At 43.7% G+C, this 21,674-nt stretch overlaps 1 protein-coding gene across 1 annotated transcript in view; it reads left to right on the plus strand.

The window, feature by feature from the left end:
• snrnp200 (small nuclear ribonucleoprotein 200 (U5)) overlaps positions 1-14,396 on the plus strand; it is a 39,239-nt gene extending 24,843 nt beyond the window's left edge. The window contains exons 29-45 of the mRNA XM_078565504.1: positions 132-305; positions 1,281-1,441; positions 3,658-3,885; positions 4,109-4,300; positions 7,045-7,223; positions 7,499-7,650; positions 8,055-8,163; positions 9,172-9,280; positions 9,442-9,631; positions 10,577-10,741; positions 10,974-11,095; positions 11,218-11,361; positions 11,481-11,657; positions 12,122-12,282; positions 12,845-12,926; positions 13,019-13,111; positions 13,742-14,396. Of these exons, the coding sequence (XP_078421630.1) occupies positions 132-305; positions 1,281-1,441; positions 3,658-3,885; positions 4,109-4,300; positions 7,045-7,223; positions 7,499-7,650; positions 8,055-8,163; positions 9,172-9,280; positions 9,442-9,631; positions 10,577-10,741; positions 10,974-11,095; positions 11,218-11,361; positions 11,481-11,657; positions 12,122-12,282; positions 12,845-12,926; positions 13,019-13,111; positions 13,742-13,891 (2,588 nt within the window). The 3' untranslated portion in view covers positions 13,892-14,396. The remainder of the gene's footprint in view (positions 1-131; positions 306-1,280; positions 1,442-3,657; positions 3,886-4,108; positions 4,301-7,044; positions 7,224-7,498; positions 7,651-8,054; positions 8,164-9,171; positions 9,281-9,441; positions 9,632-10,576; positions 10,742-10,973; positions 11,096-11,217; positions 11,362-11,480; positions 11,658-12,121; positions 12,283-12,844; positions 12,927-13,018; positions 13,112-13,741) is intronic.
• The last annotated feature ends 7,278 nt before the right edge of the window (positions 14,397-21,674 follow it).

Here is a 21,674-nt window from a genome sequence, read left to right on the forward strand (position 1 = left end):
TTAGTTTTGCTGTAGTTTCTATAATGCTGTTTCACTTCATTTCACATTGTGCATTTTCTATGTGTCATTCTCATTGTGCTTGTTTTCATAATTCCTGGTCACAGAGCATCCTGTTACTGTTTCTCTTGCAGCTTGCGAGACTCAGCTCCCAGTTTCATTCCGGCACCTGATTCTTCCAGAAAAATATCCTCCGCCAACAGAATTGCTGGACTTGCAGCCACTGCCTGTGTCAGCTTTGCGTAACAGTGCCTTCGAACACCTCTACCAGGATAAATTCCCTTTCTTCAATCCAATCCAGACACAAGGTAACAGCTCCATTTCTAATGCGTCATCCTCTTGCATTCTCACAGGACCCTTAATCATGGTTCAAAAGGATTTATTATTGGTTAGTTGATGAGCCAAGAAAACATGGAAACCTATGATTGACAATGATTATAATTCAGTTTAAAAATAAAAATGACACTTGATAAAGAAATGCAAGGTGATAAATTTTGAGGAATTATGAAGGAGAGGACATCAACAGTAAACTTCAAAGGAAGCAAAGGTGCAGAGAGATACAGAGATTCGGGTACACAAATCTTAAAAGTCGAAGAACAAGCTGATCAAGGTATTTTTCAAAAATATGTTGGATGGAGGTTATTTAAGCAGGGGCGCAGAATACAAAAAACGATACACGTTGGATGGGGCAGTTAGAAAATTGTCCTACATTGGACACCCTGCTTTAGGAAGTATGCCAAGGCGATCAGGAACTCGACTTCAAAAGTACCTAATTGGCTGTGAAGCACTTTGGGACTTTCTGTGGCTGTTAAAAGCACTATATGAATGCAAGTCTATCTTTTTTACTAAGAAGATCAGTCCATCTCTTATCAACAAAAGGAATGCTCACCTCTTATATCCCTGTTCTTGTCATGTTTTCCCCTTCCTCCCAGTGAGCTGTGCGACATGCCGTTGCATTGTAGGTGGTGGAGCCAGGTAGTTGTCAGTGCTACTCTGTAATGTGCCATCAGGGAATTTGTACAGCTCTCCAAGTTGAAGCCTCCTGATTTTCTTGGAAAGTTGCTACTCTGTCAGTTGCAACTGAGCTAAACTGGGAATAGTGAGAATCTGCCTCCACCATGTATTGCACATTTGTGCTTCAGTTGATGGCTGCGAGTTTGGCTTTAACTGGATATGATGAGCCCATTTACACTTGTTGCATTGCTTAATCTTGTCTCATAGTCCGTAGTCATGCACCAGGTGACTGAAGCCACAATTCTATAATTTTCATCTTCTATTTTCAGTTTTCAACGCGGTTTATAACAGTGACGACAATGTGTTTGTGGGAGCTCCCACGGGCAGTGGGAAGACTATCTGTGCGGAGTTCGCAATCCTGCGAATGCTCCTGCAGAACTCTGAAGGACGCTGTGTGTACATTACTCCGATGGAGGCACTAGCTGAGCAGGTGAGGCCATGTGCTGCACGTTATCAGAAATGCAACCAAGCCACTGGAAATGAAGACTGACTGGATAGTCATGTTCATAAAAATGTTCATAAAAAACCTGTTCTTGAATCCTATTCAAAAGGCTTCATTTTTGAAATTTTCACTTTTTAAAAAATTCAGAGCGTGGGCTTCAGCAGTTTATCCATTGAGTAACTGAGCTAAGCAGGCCAGGAAGGCCAAAAGTGCTGACTGAATTATCTGATCTTAACCAGGGCTGGGATTAGTTTTCTACGAATCCACTCAGCAGCCTCGGTTAATAAGAAGTTAATTAGCCAAGGCTCCCGTAGCTGTGTTGCAATGGTTGAATGTCGTCCTGACTTTGTCCAAGCCAGGCTTGTCTGACCTTTTTGCATGGGTGGGGGGCCCACATTTCAATTTTTCTCACACTCGGGAGGTGTTTGTGGTGGGGGGGGGGGGGGGGGGGGGTGCAATGAGCAAGTTTTGGAAAGATAAAGTTTAACACAACATGAAAGATGAATTTCGAAACAAAAAGCTGACATATGAAAAGAAACAACTTGCTGAGTGAAAAACAAGTCATAACAGTAAATTGACAGTTAAAAAGATGAGCAACAAATAATGACAACCATGAGTGTGAAAGCGTGTGTGTGTGGTCCAACTCACTCCCAGTCTCAGGGTGCTCACTCACCCTCATCCGCTGTGAGAGTGGATGAGAGTGTCTGCTGTTGGTGTGCGGGGGTGAGGGTGAATGAGAACTCTGACATTGCGGGGGTGAGCAAGACACACACGTGCATACACAGCCCTCCCCCTCACCCCACTCTCTTTCTCTCTCACACACACACTCAAACCCCCCCGACACACCCTGACTCACCCACTCAGCCACACTCTTGCACACCCACTCAACCACCTGCCCAGCCAGCCACCCTCACACACACTCACTCACCCAGACAGCCACTCTGACACACACTCAGCCACCCCCTCACTCACCCAGCCACTCTCACTAAATCTGCTGTTGGGGGATGGGAGGGAAGGAGCGGAAGAGAACCTGGACCAAGGCCTTAGGCCTAGCGGCATCCAAAAGCGGCTGCCCACCAAGGGGAGCACCAAGAACCATGGGTATGTGGTCAGAGCCTGAACAAAGCACTGCCAAGCCAGAGCACTGGGTCCAGGTGGAAAATGGCCAGAACCGAGCCAGAGTACTGGGAGAATGGGGCAAGTAGCTGGAACCAGGCCAGAGTACTGGGAGCTGGGGAAAGCGGTCAGAACAGAGCCAGAGTACTAGGAGTGGGTGAAAGTGGCCGGAGCCACGGAAAGGCATGGTGAGTGGAGGCCCTGCACACTCCAGAGTCTCTCTCATTTCACATACTTGCAATTCACATACTTGCTCTTCCAATCACTGCCTGCTTCTCTCCCGTGTTTGCTGCTGATGGCTCAATAGTGAGTCTTTCAGCAGCAAACACGAGGGCGAAACAGAAGGAGCAGTCCCCTGCAGAAACCTTCAAACTCACTGACCCATCTTAGCGGCATTTTCAACAATCGCTTCATGGGCTACGTGGAGGTGCTCAGCGGCCCATAGGTTAGACAAGGTCTGAGCTTACATGTGAATTAGCCACTTGGGTGAGATACTGGAGGAAAGTCAACACTTGAGAACTGTTGCCCAGCAAAGAGTGATGAGAGGAGGAGATAAAATTGGTGAAAGTTTATTTCCATATTAAATTTGCTCCAAAATTTTTTGCATTGAACACTTGAGTGGAGGAGACACTTGTTAGTTACCCTGTGAAATGCTGCCATTGTCATGATTGTGTTACAGGAGGATGATGAGCACTGAATTTGTTTCACATTTGGTGAATTTTGGAATACTGGTGTATATGAAGCTATGATGGTGGAAGTCAGTGCAGATGCTGGTGAGGAACTAACCTGGTAAACACAACACGGGAAATGCTGCCCTCCTCACCACTCTGCTCTCAATTTGAATGATGCTTAATGTTTAGAGGGATTAGTTATTGCGGACATTGCTGCTGCAGGTATTCCCTGTGAATTGGAAGATTAAACTCCTTTACTGAGCTGTGACATTCCAGTTACTAGCCTGCTCCTGCTGATAACTCTGCTGCATTTCTCTTTGATATTGTTGACTGGGTTTATGCAGATACTTACAGAGGTTACTCCTGGATGTGGTACCCAGATGCTTGGCGTTCTAACCAATCCAATTGTTCCCACAGGTTTATGCAGACTGGTACGAGAAGTTTCAGCAGAAGCTGGGCAAGAAAGTTGTGTTGCTGACTGGTGAGACGAGCACAGATCTCAAACTGCTCGGCAAAGGAAACATCATCATCAGCACCCCGGAGAAATGGGACATCTTGTCCCGACGATGGAAGCAGAGGAAAAATGTCCAGAATGTAAACCTGTTTGTTGTAGATGAAGTTCACCTGATTGGTGGAGAGAATGGGGTAAGAGAAAGGAGATAGTCAGAATGTGTCTAAACAAAACAATCAAAAATGTACAGGATTGCACAAGGGCAGTTATTAATTAACATGTTAAAATCACACTTATAGCATCCAGATTGAGGAATGGATACAGTGAAATATCATGCTTATAATTTGTGTGGAAATTCCTCTCATCAATACCTCAATTTCTGATTGTTATCTTTTGATTTCTTGTCACAATTTTAAGCCCGTTCTGGAAGTTATCTGTTCCCGAATGCGATACATCTCCTCTCAGATTGAGCGGCCAATTAGGATTGTGGCTTTAAGTTCATCGCTGTCTAACGCAAAGGATGTGGCACACTGGCTTGGCTGCAGCACCACAGCAACCTTCAACTTCCACCCCAATGTGCGCCCAGTCCCCTTGGAGCTACACATTCAGGTATGATGGTACAGGTATAGGAAGCTGTGCCAGCTTTGATAACGAGGCTCTGAATTTGTCTGAAGCTCAAATCACAGCTTCAAAGACATTAAATAATATAGTTCTAAGGTTGCAGATATTCAACTGAATTTATTTGGCTAAACATAGGAAATTAATAAAATTCCCCTTGAGCAACTTGAGCAGAATTTCCCCAGCAATCATTTAGACAGCACTGGAGGAGAAATTATTACATGGCTCTCTTGGTTAAGGCAGTGAGTAAATTGCACAAAGTAGACATGTCCCGTACAAAAATAAGAGTGGTACTGCCAAATCTAGACCCCCCTGATTGTCTAGAGGAATAGAGGGGAAGATCAAACAGAAAAAGAAAGAGTACGATAGGCTCAAAGTGCTAAGAACTGCAGGTAGCCTAGACGAATATAGGAAGTGCAGGGACGAAGTAAAAAAGGAAATAGGGAAATCAAAGAGAGGGCATGAAAAAAGATTAGCAAGTAAAGTTAAGGATAACCCAAAGATGTTTTACCAATACATTAATGCTAAAAGGTTAGTTAAGGAAAAAGTGGGACCTGTCAGAGATGAAGATGGAAACTTGTGTGTAGATGCAGAGGCTGTGGGAAGGGTTTTGAATGAATATTTTGTCTCCGTGTTTACAAAGGAAAGGGAGGATGTAGATATAGTAGTCCAGGAGGAACACTGCAAGATATTGGACAGGATAGTCATAAAGAGAGAGGAAGTACTCGAAGGGTTGAACTCCTTGAAAGTTGAAAAGTCGCCAGGGCCAGATGGATTGTTTCCGAGGCTGCTGAAGGAAGTCAGGGAGGGGATAGCAGATGCTCTGAGGATGATTTTCCAATCTTCACCAGATACAGGGGAGGTACCGGAGGACTGGAGAAATGCAAACGTAGTTCCATTGTTTAAAAAGGAATCAAAGGAAATGCCAAACAATTATAGGCCAGTTAGTCTTACGTCGGTGGTGAGCAAATTAGTAGAATCAATCCTGAGAAATAGGATTAACTGTCATGTGGAAATGCATGGACTAGTCAGGGATGGTCAGCATGGATTTGTTACAGGAAGGTCTTGCCTCACAAAATTGATTGAATTCTTTGAGGAAGTGACAAGAAGGGTTGATGAAGGTAGTGCAGTGGATGTTGTGTACATGGATTTTAACAAGGCATTTGACAAGGTCCCACATGGCAGATTGGTCAGGAAAGTAAAAGCCCATGGGATTCAGGGTAATGTGGCAAACTGGATAAAAGGTTGGCTTTGTCACAGGAAACAAAGGGTAATGGTCGATGGATGCCCTTGCGAATGGAAAGTTGTCTCAAGTGGTGTTCCACAGGGCTTGGTGTTGGGATCCTTGCTGTTTGTGTTATATATTAACGATTTGGACGTGAACGTGGGGGGCAAGATTGGGAAATGTGCAGATGACCCAACGGTTGACCGAGTAGTGGATAGTGTAGAGGACAGCCATAATCTCCAAAACGATATAGATGGGTTGGTGGAGTGGGCGGTAAAGTGGCAGATGGATTTTAACATAGAGAAGTGTGAGGCCATACATTTAGGGAGGTCAAACAGTTACAGGAATTACAAAATAAATGGGAATATAAGAGGGGAGATGAAGTGAGAGATCTTGGCGTACGAGTACACAGGTCCCTGAAGGCAGCAGTTCAAGTAGACAAGGTTGTAAAGAAAGCGTATGGAATGCTCTCCTTCATTGGCAGAGGTATAGAATATAAAAGTAAGGATATAATGTTGGAATCGTATGAAATACTGGTGAGGCCACAACTGGAGTATTGTGTGCAGTTCTGGTCGCCACATTACAGGAACAACGTAATAGCTCTGGAGAGAGTGCAGAGGAGGTTTACAAGAATGTTGCCAGGGTTAGAAAAGTGTAGCTACGAGGAGAGATTGGATAGGTTGGGGTTATTTTCCTTAGAACAAAGAGGGCTGAGAGGTGACTTGATTGAGGTGTACAAAATTGTGAGGGGAATAGATAGAATGGACAGGATAAAATTGTTTCCCTTGGTGGAGAATTTTAGAACCAGGGGACATAGATTCAAGATAAGTGGCGGAAGGTGTAGGGGGGACATGAGGAAGAACTTTTTTACGCAGAAGGTAGTGGGTGTCTGGAATTTGCTGCCCAAGTTGGTGGTAGAGGCAGAAACTCTAAACGCTTTTAAAAAGTACCTGGATCTGCACCTTAAGTGCTGTAAGCTGCAGGGCTATGGGTCGGGTACAGGAAGGTGGGATTAGAAAGGGCACCTGGGTGTCCTTGGGCTAGCATGGACAAGATGGGCCAAATGGCCTCCTTCTGTGCTGTAACTTTTCCAAGGTTCTATGGTTCTAACTGAACCACACAGACCTAGTTCAATCCCCAGTTTGTGCTGAGTTAGTTCACAGTCCCTGGAGCATTGGGAGTGCTGCTCAGTGGTTTCAGTGTCTCAGGAAGGAGCCATCAACCAGAATTCCAACACCCAAGCGCGATCCAATGACCTCTGCTATTAAGTACCCATGTAAGGGGCTGGGCGAGATTTGGCTTGACTCAGACAGCCTGCTGAATTACACTGTGCATTGATTCATAAATAAAGGAGGAGGACATGGACATGGTACAAGAAAGTGATCGTCCCTATTTATTTGTATCTCCTGAGGGTTAACGTGTTCAGGACACATGGGGAGAAAATTGGTGCTCAGAGTAGCAGGGAAGGTAAAGAAAATGCTTGATTGTCAATATTTTAATTTGAATACAGGGCTTCAATATCAGCCACACTCAGACTCGCCTGCTGTCCATGTCTAAACCTGTCTACCATGCCATAATGAAGCACTCGCCTAAGAAACCGGTCATTGTCTTTGTGCCCTCTCGCAAGCAAACCAGGTTGACAGCCATTGACATCCTTACATTCTGCGCTGCTGACGTCCAGCCACAAAGGTGAGTTATATTAAATCCGTAAGAATGTGAAAATAAACAGTCAAGTTGTCTTTTGAATTTTTGATAGTCGAATTCCATTTGTTGTGAAACATTTCACCTTGTTCCTAAATTTCTAAACTTCAGCGAGCCAAGTTTCAACATTCTCAATGTCTTGTTTATTGAAGTACTACAATTCTTGGGAGGAGTCTGGATTTCCGATATGTCAACTGGGTGTCACTGATCTGATTGATAACTAACTGATTCTCACTCTGTCTTCCCCCAACCCCTTTTTACAGGTTCCTGCACTGTACAGAAAAAGATTTGGTTCCATACCTTGATAAGCTAAATGATAACACTCTAAAGGAAACCCTTGCTAATGGAGTCGGTTATCTGCACGAGGGGCTCAACCTGACTGAGCGCAGAATTGTGGAACAACTCTTCCGCTCTGGTAAGAATCCTTACAATTCTTATTAACTACAAGGACAGCTATGGTAGTGGCTTTTATCAAATTTAGTTTCCGAGGACTTGCAGCAAGGTTTTAGCAATGAAATGTGAAATTACTGTTTGGCTTAGGTGAGTGAATGTTCATCTGTCAATACTAGGCACTAATTTCCCTTGAGGAGTGACTTTTGATGGCTTTAACAGTGTCATTCTCTCTGTCAGCACACTTCTGTCTCTCTCCCTCCCTTTCTCCAGGAAATTTATATCAGGATTGTACAGACGAAGTACAAAACTCAGTTGCATTCTATAATGGGAACAAATGTTACATGTCTGGATGCTTTGAATCATGATCAGGTGCATAAAAATGATAAATGCATGTGATTGCACTTAAAACAATTCTCCTCCATGCAGGCGCAGTACAAGTGGTGGTGGCCTCTCGGAGTCTCTGTTGGGGAATGAATATCTCCTCTCACCTTGTTACCATCATGGATACTCAATACTATAATGGCAAAATCCATGCGTGAGTATTTTACAACATTACTTTTGATTGCGTGTGCATACTCTCCTTGTATAGTTTTAAAAGAATGGACAGTAAAAAGAAATAAGGAACTGTCACTTCAAGACGTTAAACTGTGCCACCAAGAGAGGACCCATCTGACTCTCGCTACTCAGTGAGCCCCTCACTTTCCCTGCTGCATCAGTACTTTTCCATCTCCAAGCATGCAAAATGTCTATATCATCAATGGGATTCATGCAGTATTTGGGAATTTCTGATTTGTTTTCACCTGATCTGGCCCCATTGATTTAGTTTTGTTATTTTAATTCATGTTGTTTTATTCAGCTTCAGACTGAATGGGCTGACTGCATTCTGAAATCTTGGTTTTGGCAATTTAAAGGGGGAGACATATGATCATATCCCTATGTAGCTGGGTTCTCCTAACTCGAGTCACTGCCTATTTAAAAGAGGACCCTTTCACATTATGCATGTTTATAGTTTCCTCTTCTATGTCTGACCTAATATTTACTCTCATTTAGAATCAATAAATCATATATACTAATTGATCCAAGTCTCCCTGAAGATGGACAATACTCATCCCTGCCTACTGTGCCTTATCAGCAAATTTAATAATACCACTAAAAACATCCTGTTCCCTGTTGTTCATAACTATTGTAAATAGCAGAAGGTTCTCAGAATAAATCTGTGGTGAACACCATGTGTTGCCCAGCAATTCTCAATCTGTCTGGACAACTTGTCAGCGATTCCTAAACATCCCTATTAGCTTTGCATGACCACTTTATTGGATTTACCTTAGTTACCCCATCAAAGAATTCCAGCAGGGATGTACAATACATCCTTGACTGAAGACATGAACATTCTGTGAGGCAGATTGCCTTCTTTCTAAGGTATTAGTTGTTGTGCACTTCCCAGTTCACTCGTCACAAACTGTAAATCAACTTGTGTTGAGTGAACATTCATCAGAATGCTGTACTTAAAATTTGGAGGCTCATTGACACTTTTTTGTTTCAGGTATGTGGATTACCCTATTTATGACGTTCTGCAGATGGTTGGGCGAGCTAATCGTCCCTTACAAGATGATGAGGGAAGATGTGTCATTATGTGCCAAGGGTCGAAAAAGGTGAGGATGATATGCCGGTTCACACTGTGCACCTTAGGATTTGCTCTGAGTGTTTGTACCCAAATTTACTACTTGCAGAGTGTCAGTGATTGTTTGCATATTGCCAAGAACTGCACCACATCTATGCTGTTACTGAAGCTCAGACTGATCCTTTGTTTCAGGATTTCTTCAAGAAGTTCCTCTATGAGCCGCTGCCAGTGGAGTCCCATCTTGACCACTGCCTACATGATCATTTCAATGCTGAGATCGTCACCAAAACCATAGAGAACAAGCAGGATGCTGTGGATTACCTGACCTGGACCTTCCTTTATCGCAGGATGACCCAAAATCCAAATTACTACAATTTGCAGGGTGTGTATTTGCATCATTCATTTGCAAGGAGAAATTTGAGCCATTTAGGTGTCAGAATTGGCTCAATGGTAGCACTTTGACCTCTTGGTGAAAATGTTATAAGTTCAAGTCCCACCCTATAATTTAGTCTGACGCTTGAGGGCAATACTGAGAGAATGCTGCACTGTCAGAGGTGCCATCTTTCAGATGAGACATTAAATCGAGGCCTCATCTGTCTTTGAGGTGGATGTAAGTGATCTCATGACACTATTTGAATTATAGTAAGGAAGGTCTCCATAGTGTCCTGACCAATATTTATCCCTCAACCAACATCACTAAAACAGATTATCTGGTCATCTATTACATTGCTGTTTTTGGGAGCTTGCTGTGAGCAACTTAGTTGCTGTGTTTCCTGCATTACAACATTGACGCCTTTCCCAAAAGACTTCATTGCCTGTAAAGCACTTTGGGGCGTCCAGAAATCGTTAAAGGCGCTAAATAAATGATTTACTCCCTTTAGCCTCCTAATGTAAAATGTTTGTGCAATACCCATTGAAAATCTGAGTGCTGTGTTTAAATCACTGAGACCACTCACAATTGATACCAATCTATATCTTAAATAGATGGTTAATTTTGAAGGTGAGCAGAGTTCTGTTATTTGGAGGGTACTGCCTCTTGACATGACTGAGCACTGCTATGAAATGAGAGTTCTTGTGCCTGTAATTCAGATTTGCAACTGTACCATTTCAAATTGCAAAGCTGTTGCCTCAAGTTCAATTGGGTAATGTAATTTGCATGGGACTAATATTTTGGACGATTTGGTAAATTTACATTGAAAAACAGTGTTTATCTGAACCTGCTCAACTTGTACAGTGTAGGCTGGAATAGGATGTGATAGCCTTGATCAGTTTTTTTACAGGACACTCCAGTTCAGCAGTGAATGGTGTACCCTGTTTTGTGTTCCAGGCGTATCCCACAGACACCTTTCAGATCATCTCTCTCAGTTAGTGGAAAATACCCTGAATGATCTCGAACAGTCCAAGTGCATCAGCATTGAGGATGAGATGGATGTGGCACCGTTGAATTTAGGAATGATTGCAGCTTACTATTACATTAATTACACCACCATTGGTAAGTGCTGCTACTATCACAGAAATTCAGTGGGGGATGCCATCTCACAATGAAGTTCCAGTGAGGCAGGTTGAGTTTGTCATCTCCAACATCTCTTACAGTAGCCGACTCAAGCAGAAGGCTCCAATGTAACAATCTGTTGCAATTTTCCTGGACTGAAGCTAAGAGCACAAACATGTCATTCACATTGCAGCAATGAAACTAGAAACTGAGTTTTGTGTTTTGATTTCAGAACTGTTCAGTATGTCTTTGAACGCCAAAACAAAGATCCGAGGCCTGATTGAGATCATCTCCAACGCTGCAGAGTATGAAAATATTCCCATCAGGCACCATGAAGATAACCTGCTGCGACAGGTCAGTGGCAGGATGCAAGGGCTGTTGAAGGCCAGTGGGGTTGGGAGGTCAGGTTCTAACACAATGTAGGTCAGTGGTCACGTTGTTGCTTAAAAGCTATTTCTGTTTATTGATTTTTACAGCTGTATCAGAAGGTTCCTCACAAACTGAACAACCCAAAATTCAACGACCCTCATGTGAAGACAAACTTGCTTCTGCAGGCACATCTTTCCCGTATGCAGCTGAGCGCTGAATTACAGTCTGACACAGAGGAGATCCTTAGTAAGGTGAGGAGCAAAAATGGAAGTTTGAGTAGACAAATGTTCTGGGTATTAATTTCAGCTGGTGTTGCTAGGTCCTGAAACCTTAAGCAACAGTGTTGACCTGTTGTCTTGTTTTCCACTAGGCAATTCGTTTAATCCAAGCTTGTGTGGATGTACTGTCCAGCAATGGCTGGCTCAGTCCAGCTCTGGCTGCAATGGAACTGGCCCAGATGGTGACGCAGGCAATGTGGTCCAAGGACTCATACTTGAAACAGCTTCCACATTTCACTTCGGAACACGTCAAACGCTGTACTGACAGGGTAAGGACAGGGATTCATGCTGAATGCTTCAACAGGGTAAATGCGGGACCAGGCAGCACGAGAGTTGTACTGACAGGAAGTGGCAGGCATTGAGTGGTGTGCAGACAGTGTAAAGACACCAGTTCGGCGCACAGTTGTGCTGGTACAGTAACAGTGGAGCTAGGCACTGAGGACTGTGCTAACAGAGGAAGTGTGGAGTCAGACTGGTATACAGTGGCTATCAATAATTTAGTGTTGACTTTACAGTGTTGGGGAAGAATGATTCAGTATAGTTAAGCAAACCTTAAAATTTAATGCATATTAAGTAAAATCTTTTATAAGGTTTTGCCTCGGAGTATGATTTTTTTTTCAGAAAAAGCACCTGTTTGCTCTGTGCAGGAAGTAACTAGTGTCTGAACTAGTTGAGAGGTGGACTGAGCTGCAGCCCTATATTTGTTCAGTAATGTAATGTGATTTTCTTTCAGGGGACTGACAGTATTTTCGATATCATGGAGATGGAGGATGATGAACGCAATGCGCTGCTGCAGCTCTCCGATGTACAGATGATGGACGTTGCCCGATTCTGTAACCGGTACCCCAACATTGAGCTCTCCTATGAGGTGATCGAAAAGGAAAACATCAAAAGGTGAGAGCAATTAAATAAAACAGACCTCGGCCAGTAGAACAGCAAAGACCGAGACTTTTAAGGTGGGACCTGGATTTAAATCCAGCTCAGGTGCAGAGGAGAGAAGTTGTTGTTTGACCTCTGATATCCAGTTCAATTGACTGGATGTTGCCAATGATAAATGACCAGCATTGAAGTCATTGGGTGCTCTGGGAACTACAAATTATCAGGTGCCAGAGAGATGAGGGTGAAATTTCATTGTTCACTTTTAAAGCAAGTCTGAGTGCAAACAATTCAGCATCAAAATTGAGCAGGCTGAAAGCTATGTGAAATGTAAGGTCTCTGCTGAATTTCTCAGTGACAGACAGTTCCTTCGGGAGGTAACTGGAAGCTGGCTGAAGCATGGGAGCTGGAGGGCAAGGCACAAGCTTGCCACATGGTGCCTTGATCGAATTGGGTCATAGGAAATTGAAGAGTAAAGTACCCCCAGCTGACTGAAAAAACCAGTTGCTTGGATAGTTGTTTTTGTTAAGAGAAAAGTCAGAACTTTGTGACATAGTTGACAATGTGCAATTTTGTGCAGTGGCTCCTCGGTTGTGGTGATGGTACAGCTGGAGCGTGAGGAAGAGGTGACTGGACCTGTCATTGCACCTCTGTTCCCTCAGGTGAGTCCATACACCAAACTCTTTCCAAACATTAGTATTTTCTCCTGACTTCTTTCTACTTTTCTCACAAAATGCTGTTATATCTCCTTCAGAAACGTGAGGAAGGTTGGTGGGTTGTGGTCGGGGACCCCAAAACAAACAGCCTAATATCCATCAAGAGGCTGACCCTACAACAGAAGGCCAAGGTTAGTGTCATGTCTTTGCCTCAGGAAGGAAGATATTCATTCATTGAATGTTAGGTAATGTGTGGCAGTGGCTTAAGCTACTAAATACCTGGCAACAAAGGATATATTTGTTCAGTTTGGACTTGAAAGGCAGTGTGGGCTACGAATCGAATTGGGGTCAGAGAGTGAAAAAAAAACATTTTTATGTATAAAAGGTGGTACAAGTTTGGAACTCTACTCTGCAAGCAGCAATTGATGCCCAGTCAGTTGTTAATTTTGGATAAAGTTTAGTTAATCCCAAGGTATTGAGGGATTTGGGTAAAATATGGAGATAAGTTAGCCATGATCTCATTGATGGAACAGAGGGGAGTAATGACCTACTATTCATAAAATTTTGATACCAGACTCGTTTAAAAATCTGTTACCATATGAACAAAGGCAGGATGCCAAGGCTGAGGCCTACTCAGTCAATGCTGTTAAGACCCACTGATTTGTCAAAGTAACAAGACCAAAGAGTTGCAAGTGACTTACTGACTTAGATGTTTAGCAGGAACCATCTCTGTGTAGTATATATAGTGAATGACTTCAGACTGAGAATATAGGTTGAAGGTTGGTGGTGGTCAACTCAGATGTGTTCATTTTGCATTTCAGGTGAAACTAGATTTTCTTGCACCAGCTCCTAGTACCCAACACTACACACTGTACTTCATGAGTGATGCGTATATGGGCTGTGATCAGGAGTACAAATTCAACATTGATGTCAAAGAAGCTGATAGCGAAGGCGAGAGTGACTCTGATTAAACATCCAGATCCAAATCTGTGGCTCTGCAAAGACTGCTGTTATTAAGATCTCCCAAGATCCACATGCACATTGTATCTCATTTCAGAAATGTGGCATTGAACTACTGCACTATTTAACTCATGTGCATAGTAAAGAACCTTGACGATTTTAATGTAGATTTTCTTTCGCAATTAATATGTAACATCTTTGTTCAAATGTGGCATCGGAGAAACAAAAGTGATGAGTAAATGACTGCATTTGGCTACTGCAGTTTAGACTGTGAATTTTAGGTTACTATAGTAAAGTGTGTAAAACGTGTTTCAAGAATTTCAGTTGAACCAAGATTTAGCCAGATGCTTTTTTTGCTGCAAAAAGTCCTTTCATAATTTGTACAGTTTATATGGTGAAGTTTTGTTAAGTGTAAGAGTGAGTTGTGAGAGGTCTGTACCCCGTGTGTAATCTTGCACATTCCTACTCGGTCAATGAGAAGTTCGCCCAAATAAAATATTAAACGTTTAATTTTAAGTCCATTCGGTTCTCTCATTTGAACAAATGAGTGCCTTGTGCCACAGTTACAGTTCCCAAACTCCAGGATCTCGGAATTGCCGAGAGAGTTGTTAAGCTATTACTTTTCTCTTGTATTCAGTTCCCTCACATTTATTCACAGGAAAAAGATTAGCATTATCGTTGTCAATCTGTTGGGCACAGTCATACAGATTATAAAACTTAATGCAAACCAGACATTTAAGTTTTCCCCAAGATAAAAGCAAAATACTGCAGATGCTGGAAATATGAAATAAAAACAATAAATGCTGGAAAGACTCAGCAGGTCTGACAGCATCTGTGGAGAGAGAAACAGAGTTAAAGTTTCGAGGCCGCACAACTCTTCTTCAGAGCTCCACCATTTTCTGTTTTTAAGTTTCCCAACTGAGCTCCAGACTTGAAATTCAGTATCAATGACCATCAGTTGGTAACGACAATTTCTGATCCTTGCATCCAAATTGAAAGACTTCGCGCCCTTTCTCCATTTCCCCCCACCTCCCCCATTCAATGCCATCTGCCACAGTTTTGTTCATCTCTGCCCCCTCCCCACCTTTCAGTAACGCAGGTTCACCTCTGGTAGCAAATGTGACTTGGATTTCAGTCATATTGCCAGTGTAGGATGTGATGTGATTTCTCTCCAATAAATATTCCTCCTTGTCCCACCCACAACAGACTTGGTGTTTTGAAGAAAATGAACCACTTAATCTTAAATGGACCCCATAACCAGCTATCAACCATTTAAGTGGAAATGAGTATGATGAGCATGCTCATCGAATGCTCAGTTTGGGTTCTGCCAGTCAGCTCGTGACTTAACTTTTACACTTTTGGTCCAAACATGGACAAAAGAGATGAACTGGTGAGGTGAGTGTGCTAGTCCTTGACATCAAGACAGCATTTGATTGAATGTGGCATCAGAGCCTGAGCAAAATTGAAGTCAATGGGAATTAGGGAAAACTCTTTGGATGGTAGTCATACCAAGCACACAGATGATAGTTATGGTTCTTGGGGGTCAATCATCTCAGTCCCCGAACATTGCTACAGGAAATTCTCATGGTCGTGTCCTCAGCCCAACCGTCTTCAACTGTTTCATCAATGACCTTCCCTCCATCATAAGATCAGAGTGGGGATGTTCGCACAATGTTCAGCATCGTTCACAACTCCCAGTCTGTGCCTATACAAAGCAAGACTGAGACAACATTCAGGCTTGGACTGAGGTGGCAAATAAGATTTGTGCCACACAATGACCATCTCCAACAAGATAATCCAGCCATCTGTTGACATTCAATGGCATTACCATCGCTGAATCCCCACTATCAACATCCTTGTGGGTACTATTGACCCAAAACAACTTGACCAGCCAAGAAAATACTGTGGCTGCAAAAGCAGGATAAAGGCTCGGAATACTGTGGAGTAACTCGGCTCCTGACTCCCCAAAGCCTGTCCAAGATCTACAAGACAAATCAGGAGTGTAACAGAATTCTCACCCACTTGCCTCCATGAACTCAGCTGCAGCTTGATACATGCAGGACAAAGCAAGTCGTTTGCTTGGCACCCCGTTTACCAACTTCAAAAATGAACTTTCTCCACCATAGACGCAGTGACAGCATTGTGTACCATCTACAATATGCACTGTAGAAATTCACATGGTTCCTTAAATAGATCCATCCCAACGCGCAACCTCTTACCACCAAGGACAAGGGGAGCAGATGCATGGAAACACCACCACCTACAAGTTGTCCTACAAGCCACACACCATTCTGACTGGGAACAAGATCACTGTTCTCTGACTGTCGCTAGGTCAAAATCCTTGAACTCCCATACTAACAGCACTGTGGGTGTACCTACATTTGGTGGACTGGAGCATTTCAACAAAGGTGGCTCACCATCACCTCAGGGGTCGTCAATTAGAGATGGGCTTGCCTGCAACACATCCTGTGGAAGAATAAAAACTAAATGGCAATTAATAACTGCCTCTTAACCTCCTGTTGTATCATTATTAATGTGCAAACTAAAATGGCAGGGAGATGGGAACCTATGCAAGGAGTCAGAGGAGAGGGAGTCAAGGACAAGAACAAAAGACGGGGGAATAACAAAAGTGATAGGCAGAGAAATCAAGGGCAAGAATCAAACAGGGCCTCAGTGAAAAATAGTGGGAACGGGACAAGTAATGTTAAAAAGACAAGCCTTAAGGCTTTGTGCCTTGCTGCGAGGAGCATTTGCAACAAAATGGATGAATTAACCACACAAATAGATGTAAACAGGTGTGATATAGTTGGAGACATGGCTGCAGGGTGACCAGGGATAGGAACTGAACATCCAGGGGTATTCAGTATTTAGGAAGAACAGACAAAAAGGAAAAAGCGGTGGAATTGCATTGCTGGTTAAAGAGGAAATTAATGCAATAGGGAGGAAGGATATTAGCTCCAACGATGTGGAACCTGTATGGGTAGAGCTGAGAAATACTAAGGCAAAAAACTTTAGTGGGGGTTGGAAATATACCCCCAAACTGTAGTGGCGATGTTGGGAATAGCATTAAACGAGAAATTAGAGACGCATGCAATAAAGGAACATCTGTAATTATGGGTGACTTTAATAGATTGTATATAGATTGGGCAAATCAAATTTGTAACAATACCATAGAGGAGTGTATATGGGATGGTTTTCTGGACCAATACATTGAGGAACCAGCTGGAGAACAGGCCATCCTAGACTGTGTATTGTGTAATGAGAAGAAATAATTGGCAATCTAGTTGTGCGAGGCCCCTTGGGGATGAGCGACCATAGTATGATAGAATTCTTCATCAAGATGGAGAGTGACGTAATTGATTCTGAGACTAGGGTCCTGAATCTGAATAAAGGAAACTACGATGGTATGAGGCGTGAGTTGGCTATAATGGATTGGGAAACGTTACTTAAAGGGATGACGGTGGATAGGCAATGGCAAACGTTCAAAGAGCGCATGGGTGAACTGCAACAATTCTTTGGTGCAAAAGTAAAATAGCAAAGGTGGCCAAACCATGGTTTACAAGGGAAATTAGAGATAGTATTAGATCCAAGGAAGAGGTATACAAATTGGCCAGAAAAAAACAACAGAGCTGAAGATTGGGAGCACTTTAGAATTCAGCGAAGGAGGACCAAGGGATTGATTAAGGGGAAAATAGAGTACGAGAATAAGCTTGCGGGGAACATAAAAACTGACTGTAAAAGTTTCTATAGGTATGTGAAGAGAAAAAGATTGGTGAAGACAAATGTAGGTCCCTTAGTCAGAAACAGGGGAATTTATAATGGGGAACAAAGAAATGGCTGACCAACTAAATACATACTTTGGTTCTGTCTACACAAAGGAGGATACAAATAACATACCAGAAATGTTGGAGAACACAGGGTTTAGGGAGAGGGAGGAACTGAAAGAAATCAGTATTCATAGGGAAATGGTGTTGGAGAAATTGATGGGATTGAAGGCCGATAAATCCCCAGGGCCTGATAATCTACATCCCAGAGTACTTAAGGAAGTGGCCCTAGAAATAGTGGATGCATTGGTGGCCATCTTTTGAGATTCTATAGACTCTGGAACAGTTCCTACAGATTGGAGGGTAGCTAATGTAATCCCACTATTTAAACATGTAGGTAGAGAGAAAACAGGGAATTATAGACCAGTCAGCCTGACATGGGTAGTGGGGAAAATTCTAGAGTCCATTATGAAAGATTTTATTAGCTGAGCACTTGGAATCAGAGTCAGCATGGATTTACAAAAGGGAAATCATGCTTGACAAATCTACTAGAATTTTTCAAGAATGTAACTAGTAGAGTTGATGAGGGGGAGCCAGTGGATGTGGTTCATTTGGACTTTCAGAAGGCTTTCAACAAAGTCCCATTTAAGAGATTAGCATGTAAAATTAAAGCGCATGGGATTGGGGGTAGTGTATTGAGATGGATAGAAAACTGGTTGGCAGACAGGAAACAAAGAGTAGGAATAAACGAAAACAAAAACAAAAATACCTGGAAAAACTCAGCAGGTCTGGCAGCATCTGCGGAGAGGAGCACAGTTAATGTTTCGAGTCTAAATGACCCTTCAACAGAACTAAGTAAAAATAGAAGAGAGGTGAAATATAAATTGGTTTAAGGAGAGGGAATGGGGTGGGGGGACAAATAGAGCTGGATAGAGGGCCAGTGATAGGTGGAGATAACCAGAAGATGTCACAGACAAAAAGACAAAGAGGTGTTGAAGGTGGTGATATTATCTAAGAAATATGCTAATTAAGGGTAGAAAGCAGGACAAGCAAGGTACAGATAGCCCTAGTGGGAGTGGGGTGGGGGGAAGGGATCAAAATAGGCTGAAAGGTAGAGATAAAACAATGGATGGAAATACATTTAAAAATAATGGAAGTAGGTGGGAAAAGAAAAATCTATATAAATTATTGGAAAAAAAAAGGGGGGAAATCAGAAAGGGGGTGGGGATGGAGGAGAGAGTTCATGATCTAAAATTGTTGAACTCAATATTCAGTCCGGAAGGCTGTAAAGTGCCTAGTCTGAAGCGTTGAGTTTCACTGGAACAATGCAGCAAGCCAAGGACGGACATGTGGGCATGAGAGCAGGGTGGAGTGTTGAAATGGCAAGCGACAGGGAGGTCTGGGTAATGCTTGTGGACAGACCGAAGGTGTTCTGCAAAGCAGTCACCTAGTCTGCGTTTGGTCTCTCCAATATACAGGAAACCGCATTGGGAGCAGCGAATGCAGTAGACTAAATTGAGGGAAGTGCAAGTGAAATGCTGCTTCACTTGAAAGGAGTGTTTGGGCCCTTGGACGGTGAGGAGAGGGGAAGGGGCAGGTGTTGCACCTTCTGTGGTTGCATGGGAAGGTGCCATGGGAGGGGGTTGAGGTGTAGGGGGTGATGGAGGAGTGGACCAGGGTGTCCCAGAGGGAACGATCCCTACGGAATGCCGCCGGGGGCGGTGAAGGGAAGATGTGTTTGGTGGTGGCATCATGCGCGAGTTGGCGGAGGATGATCCTTTGAATGTGGAGGCTGGTGGGGTGATAAGTGAGGACAAGGAGGACCCTATCATGTTTCTGGGAGGGAGAAGAAGGTGTGAGGGCGGATGCGTGGGAGATGGGCCAGACACGGTTGAGGGCCCTGTCAACCACCGTGGGCGGAAACCTCGGTTAAGGAAGAAGGAGGATATGTCAGATGAACTGTTTTTGTTAAAGTGGCATCATCAGAACAGATGCGACGGAGGCGAAGGAACTGAGAGAATGGGATGGAGTCCTTACAGGAAGCGGGGTGTGAGGAGCTGTAGTCAAAGTAGCTGTGGGAGTCGGGAGGCTTGTAATGGATATTGGTGGACAGTCTATCACCAGAAATTGAGACAGAGAGGTCAAGGAAGGGAAGGGAAGTGTCAGGGATGGACCATGTGAAAATGATGGAGGGGTGGAAATTGGAAGCAAAATTAATAAATTTTTCCAGGTCCAGACAAGAGCATGAAGTAGTACCGAAGTAATCATCGATGTACCGGAGAAAGAGTTGTGGGAGGGGGCTGGTGTAGGTCTGGAACAAGGAATGTTCCACGTACCCCATAAAGAGACAGGCATAGCTGGGGCCCATGTGGGTACCCATAGTCACACCTTTTATTTGGAGGAAGTGAGAGGAGTTTAAGGAGAAATTGTTCAGTGTGAGAACAAGTTCAGCCAGATGGAGGAGGGTAATGGTGGATGGGGATTGTTCGGGCCTCTGTTCGAGGAAGAAGCGGAGAGCCATCAAACCATCCCGGTGGGGGATGGAGGTGTAGAGGGATTGGACGTCCATGGTGAAGAGGAGGCAGTTGGAGCCAGGGAACTGGAAGTTGTTGATATGATGTAGGGTGTCAGAGGAATCACAGATGTAGGTGGGAAGGGACTGGACAAGGGGAGAGAGAATGGAGTCAAGATAGCAAGAAATGAGTTCCGTGGGGCAGGAACAGGCTGACACGATCGGTCTGCCGGGACAGTCCTGTTCGTGGATTTTGGGTAGGAGGTAGAAGCGGGCCGTCTGAGGTTGGGAGACTATCAGGTTGGAAGCTGTGGAAGGAAGATCTCCAGAGGAGATGAGGTCAGTAACAGTCCTGGAAACAATGGCTTGATAGTCAGTGGTGGGGTCATGGTCCAGGGGGAGGTAGGAGGAAGTTTCTGTGAGGTACGGATCTTTTTTCGAATGGCAGGCAGTGACTAATGGGGTACCGCAGGAATCAGTGCTGGGGCCCCAACTATACACTATATTGATTTAGATGAGGGAACTAAATGTAATATCTCCAAATTTGCAGATGACACAAAGCTGGGTGGGAGGGTGAGCTGTGAGGATGCAGAGATGCTTCAGTGTGATTTGGACAAGCTGAGTGAATGTGCAAATGCATGGCAGATGCAGTATAATGTGGATAAATGTGAGGTTATCCACTTTGATAGCAAAAACAGGAAGGCAGGTTATCTGAATGGCTATAAATTGAGAGGGGAATGTGCAACGAGACCTGGGTGGCCTCATACACCAGTCGAAGGTAAGCATGCAGGTGCAGCAGGCAGTAAAGAAGGCAAATGGTATGTTGTCCTTCATAGCCAGAGGATTCGAGCACAGCAGGGATGTCTTGCTGCAATTATACAGGCCCTTGGTGAGACCACACCTGGAATATTGTGTACAGTTTTGGTCTCCTTATCTGAGGAAGGATGTTCTTGCTATAGAGGGAGTGCAGTGAAGGTTTACCAGACTGATTCCTGGGATGCCGGGACTGACATATGAGGAGAAATTGAGTCGGTTAGGATTATATTTGCTGGAGTTCAGAAGAGGGGAGAATCTCATAGAAACCTATAAAATTCTAACAGGACTAGACAGAGTAGATGCAGGATGTTCCCAATGGTGGGGGAGTCCAGAGCCAGTGGTCACAGTCTGAGGATACGGGGTAGACCATTTAGGACCGAGATGAGGAGAAATTTCTTCACCCAGAGAGTGGTGAACCTGTGGAATTCGCTACCACAGAAAATAGTTGAGGCCAAAACATTGTGTTTCCAAGAAGGAGTTAGATATAGCTCTCGGGGTGAAAGGGATCAAAGGATATGGGGAGAAAGCGGGAGCAGGCTATCGAATTGGATGATCAGCCATGATGATGATGAATGGTGGAGTAGGCTCGAATGGCCTACTCTTGCTCCTATTTTCGATGTTTCTATGCAGCCTTACTCTTAAGTGGAAAAACCTATGATACAAACTACCAACTGTCCGAGTAAACGTCTCTCTCAATTAGAG

The sequence above is a fragment of the Cetorhinus maximus genome, chromosome 20 (assembly GCF_964194155.1).
Source record: "Cetorhinus maximus chromosome 20, sCetMax3.hap1.1, whole genome shotgun sequence".
NCBI lineage: Eukaryota > Metazoa > Chordata > Chondrichthyes > Lamniformes > Cetorhinidae > Cetorhinus > Cetorhinus maximus.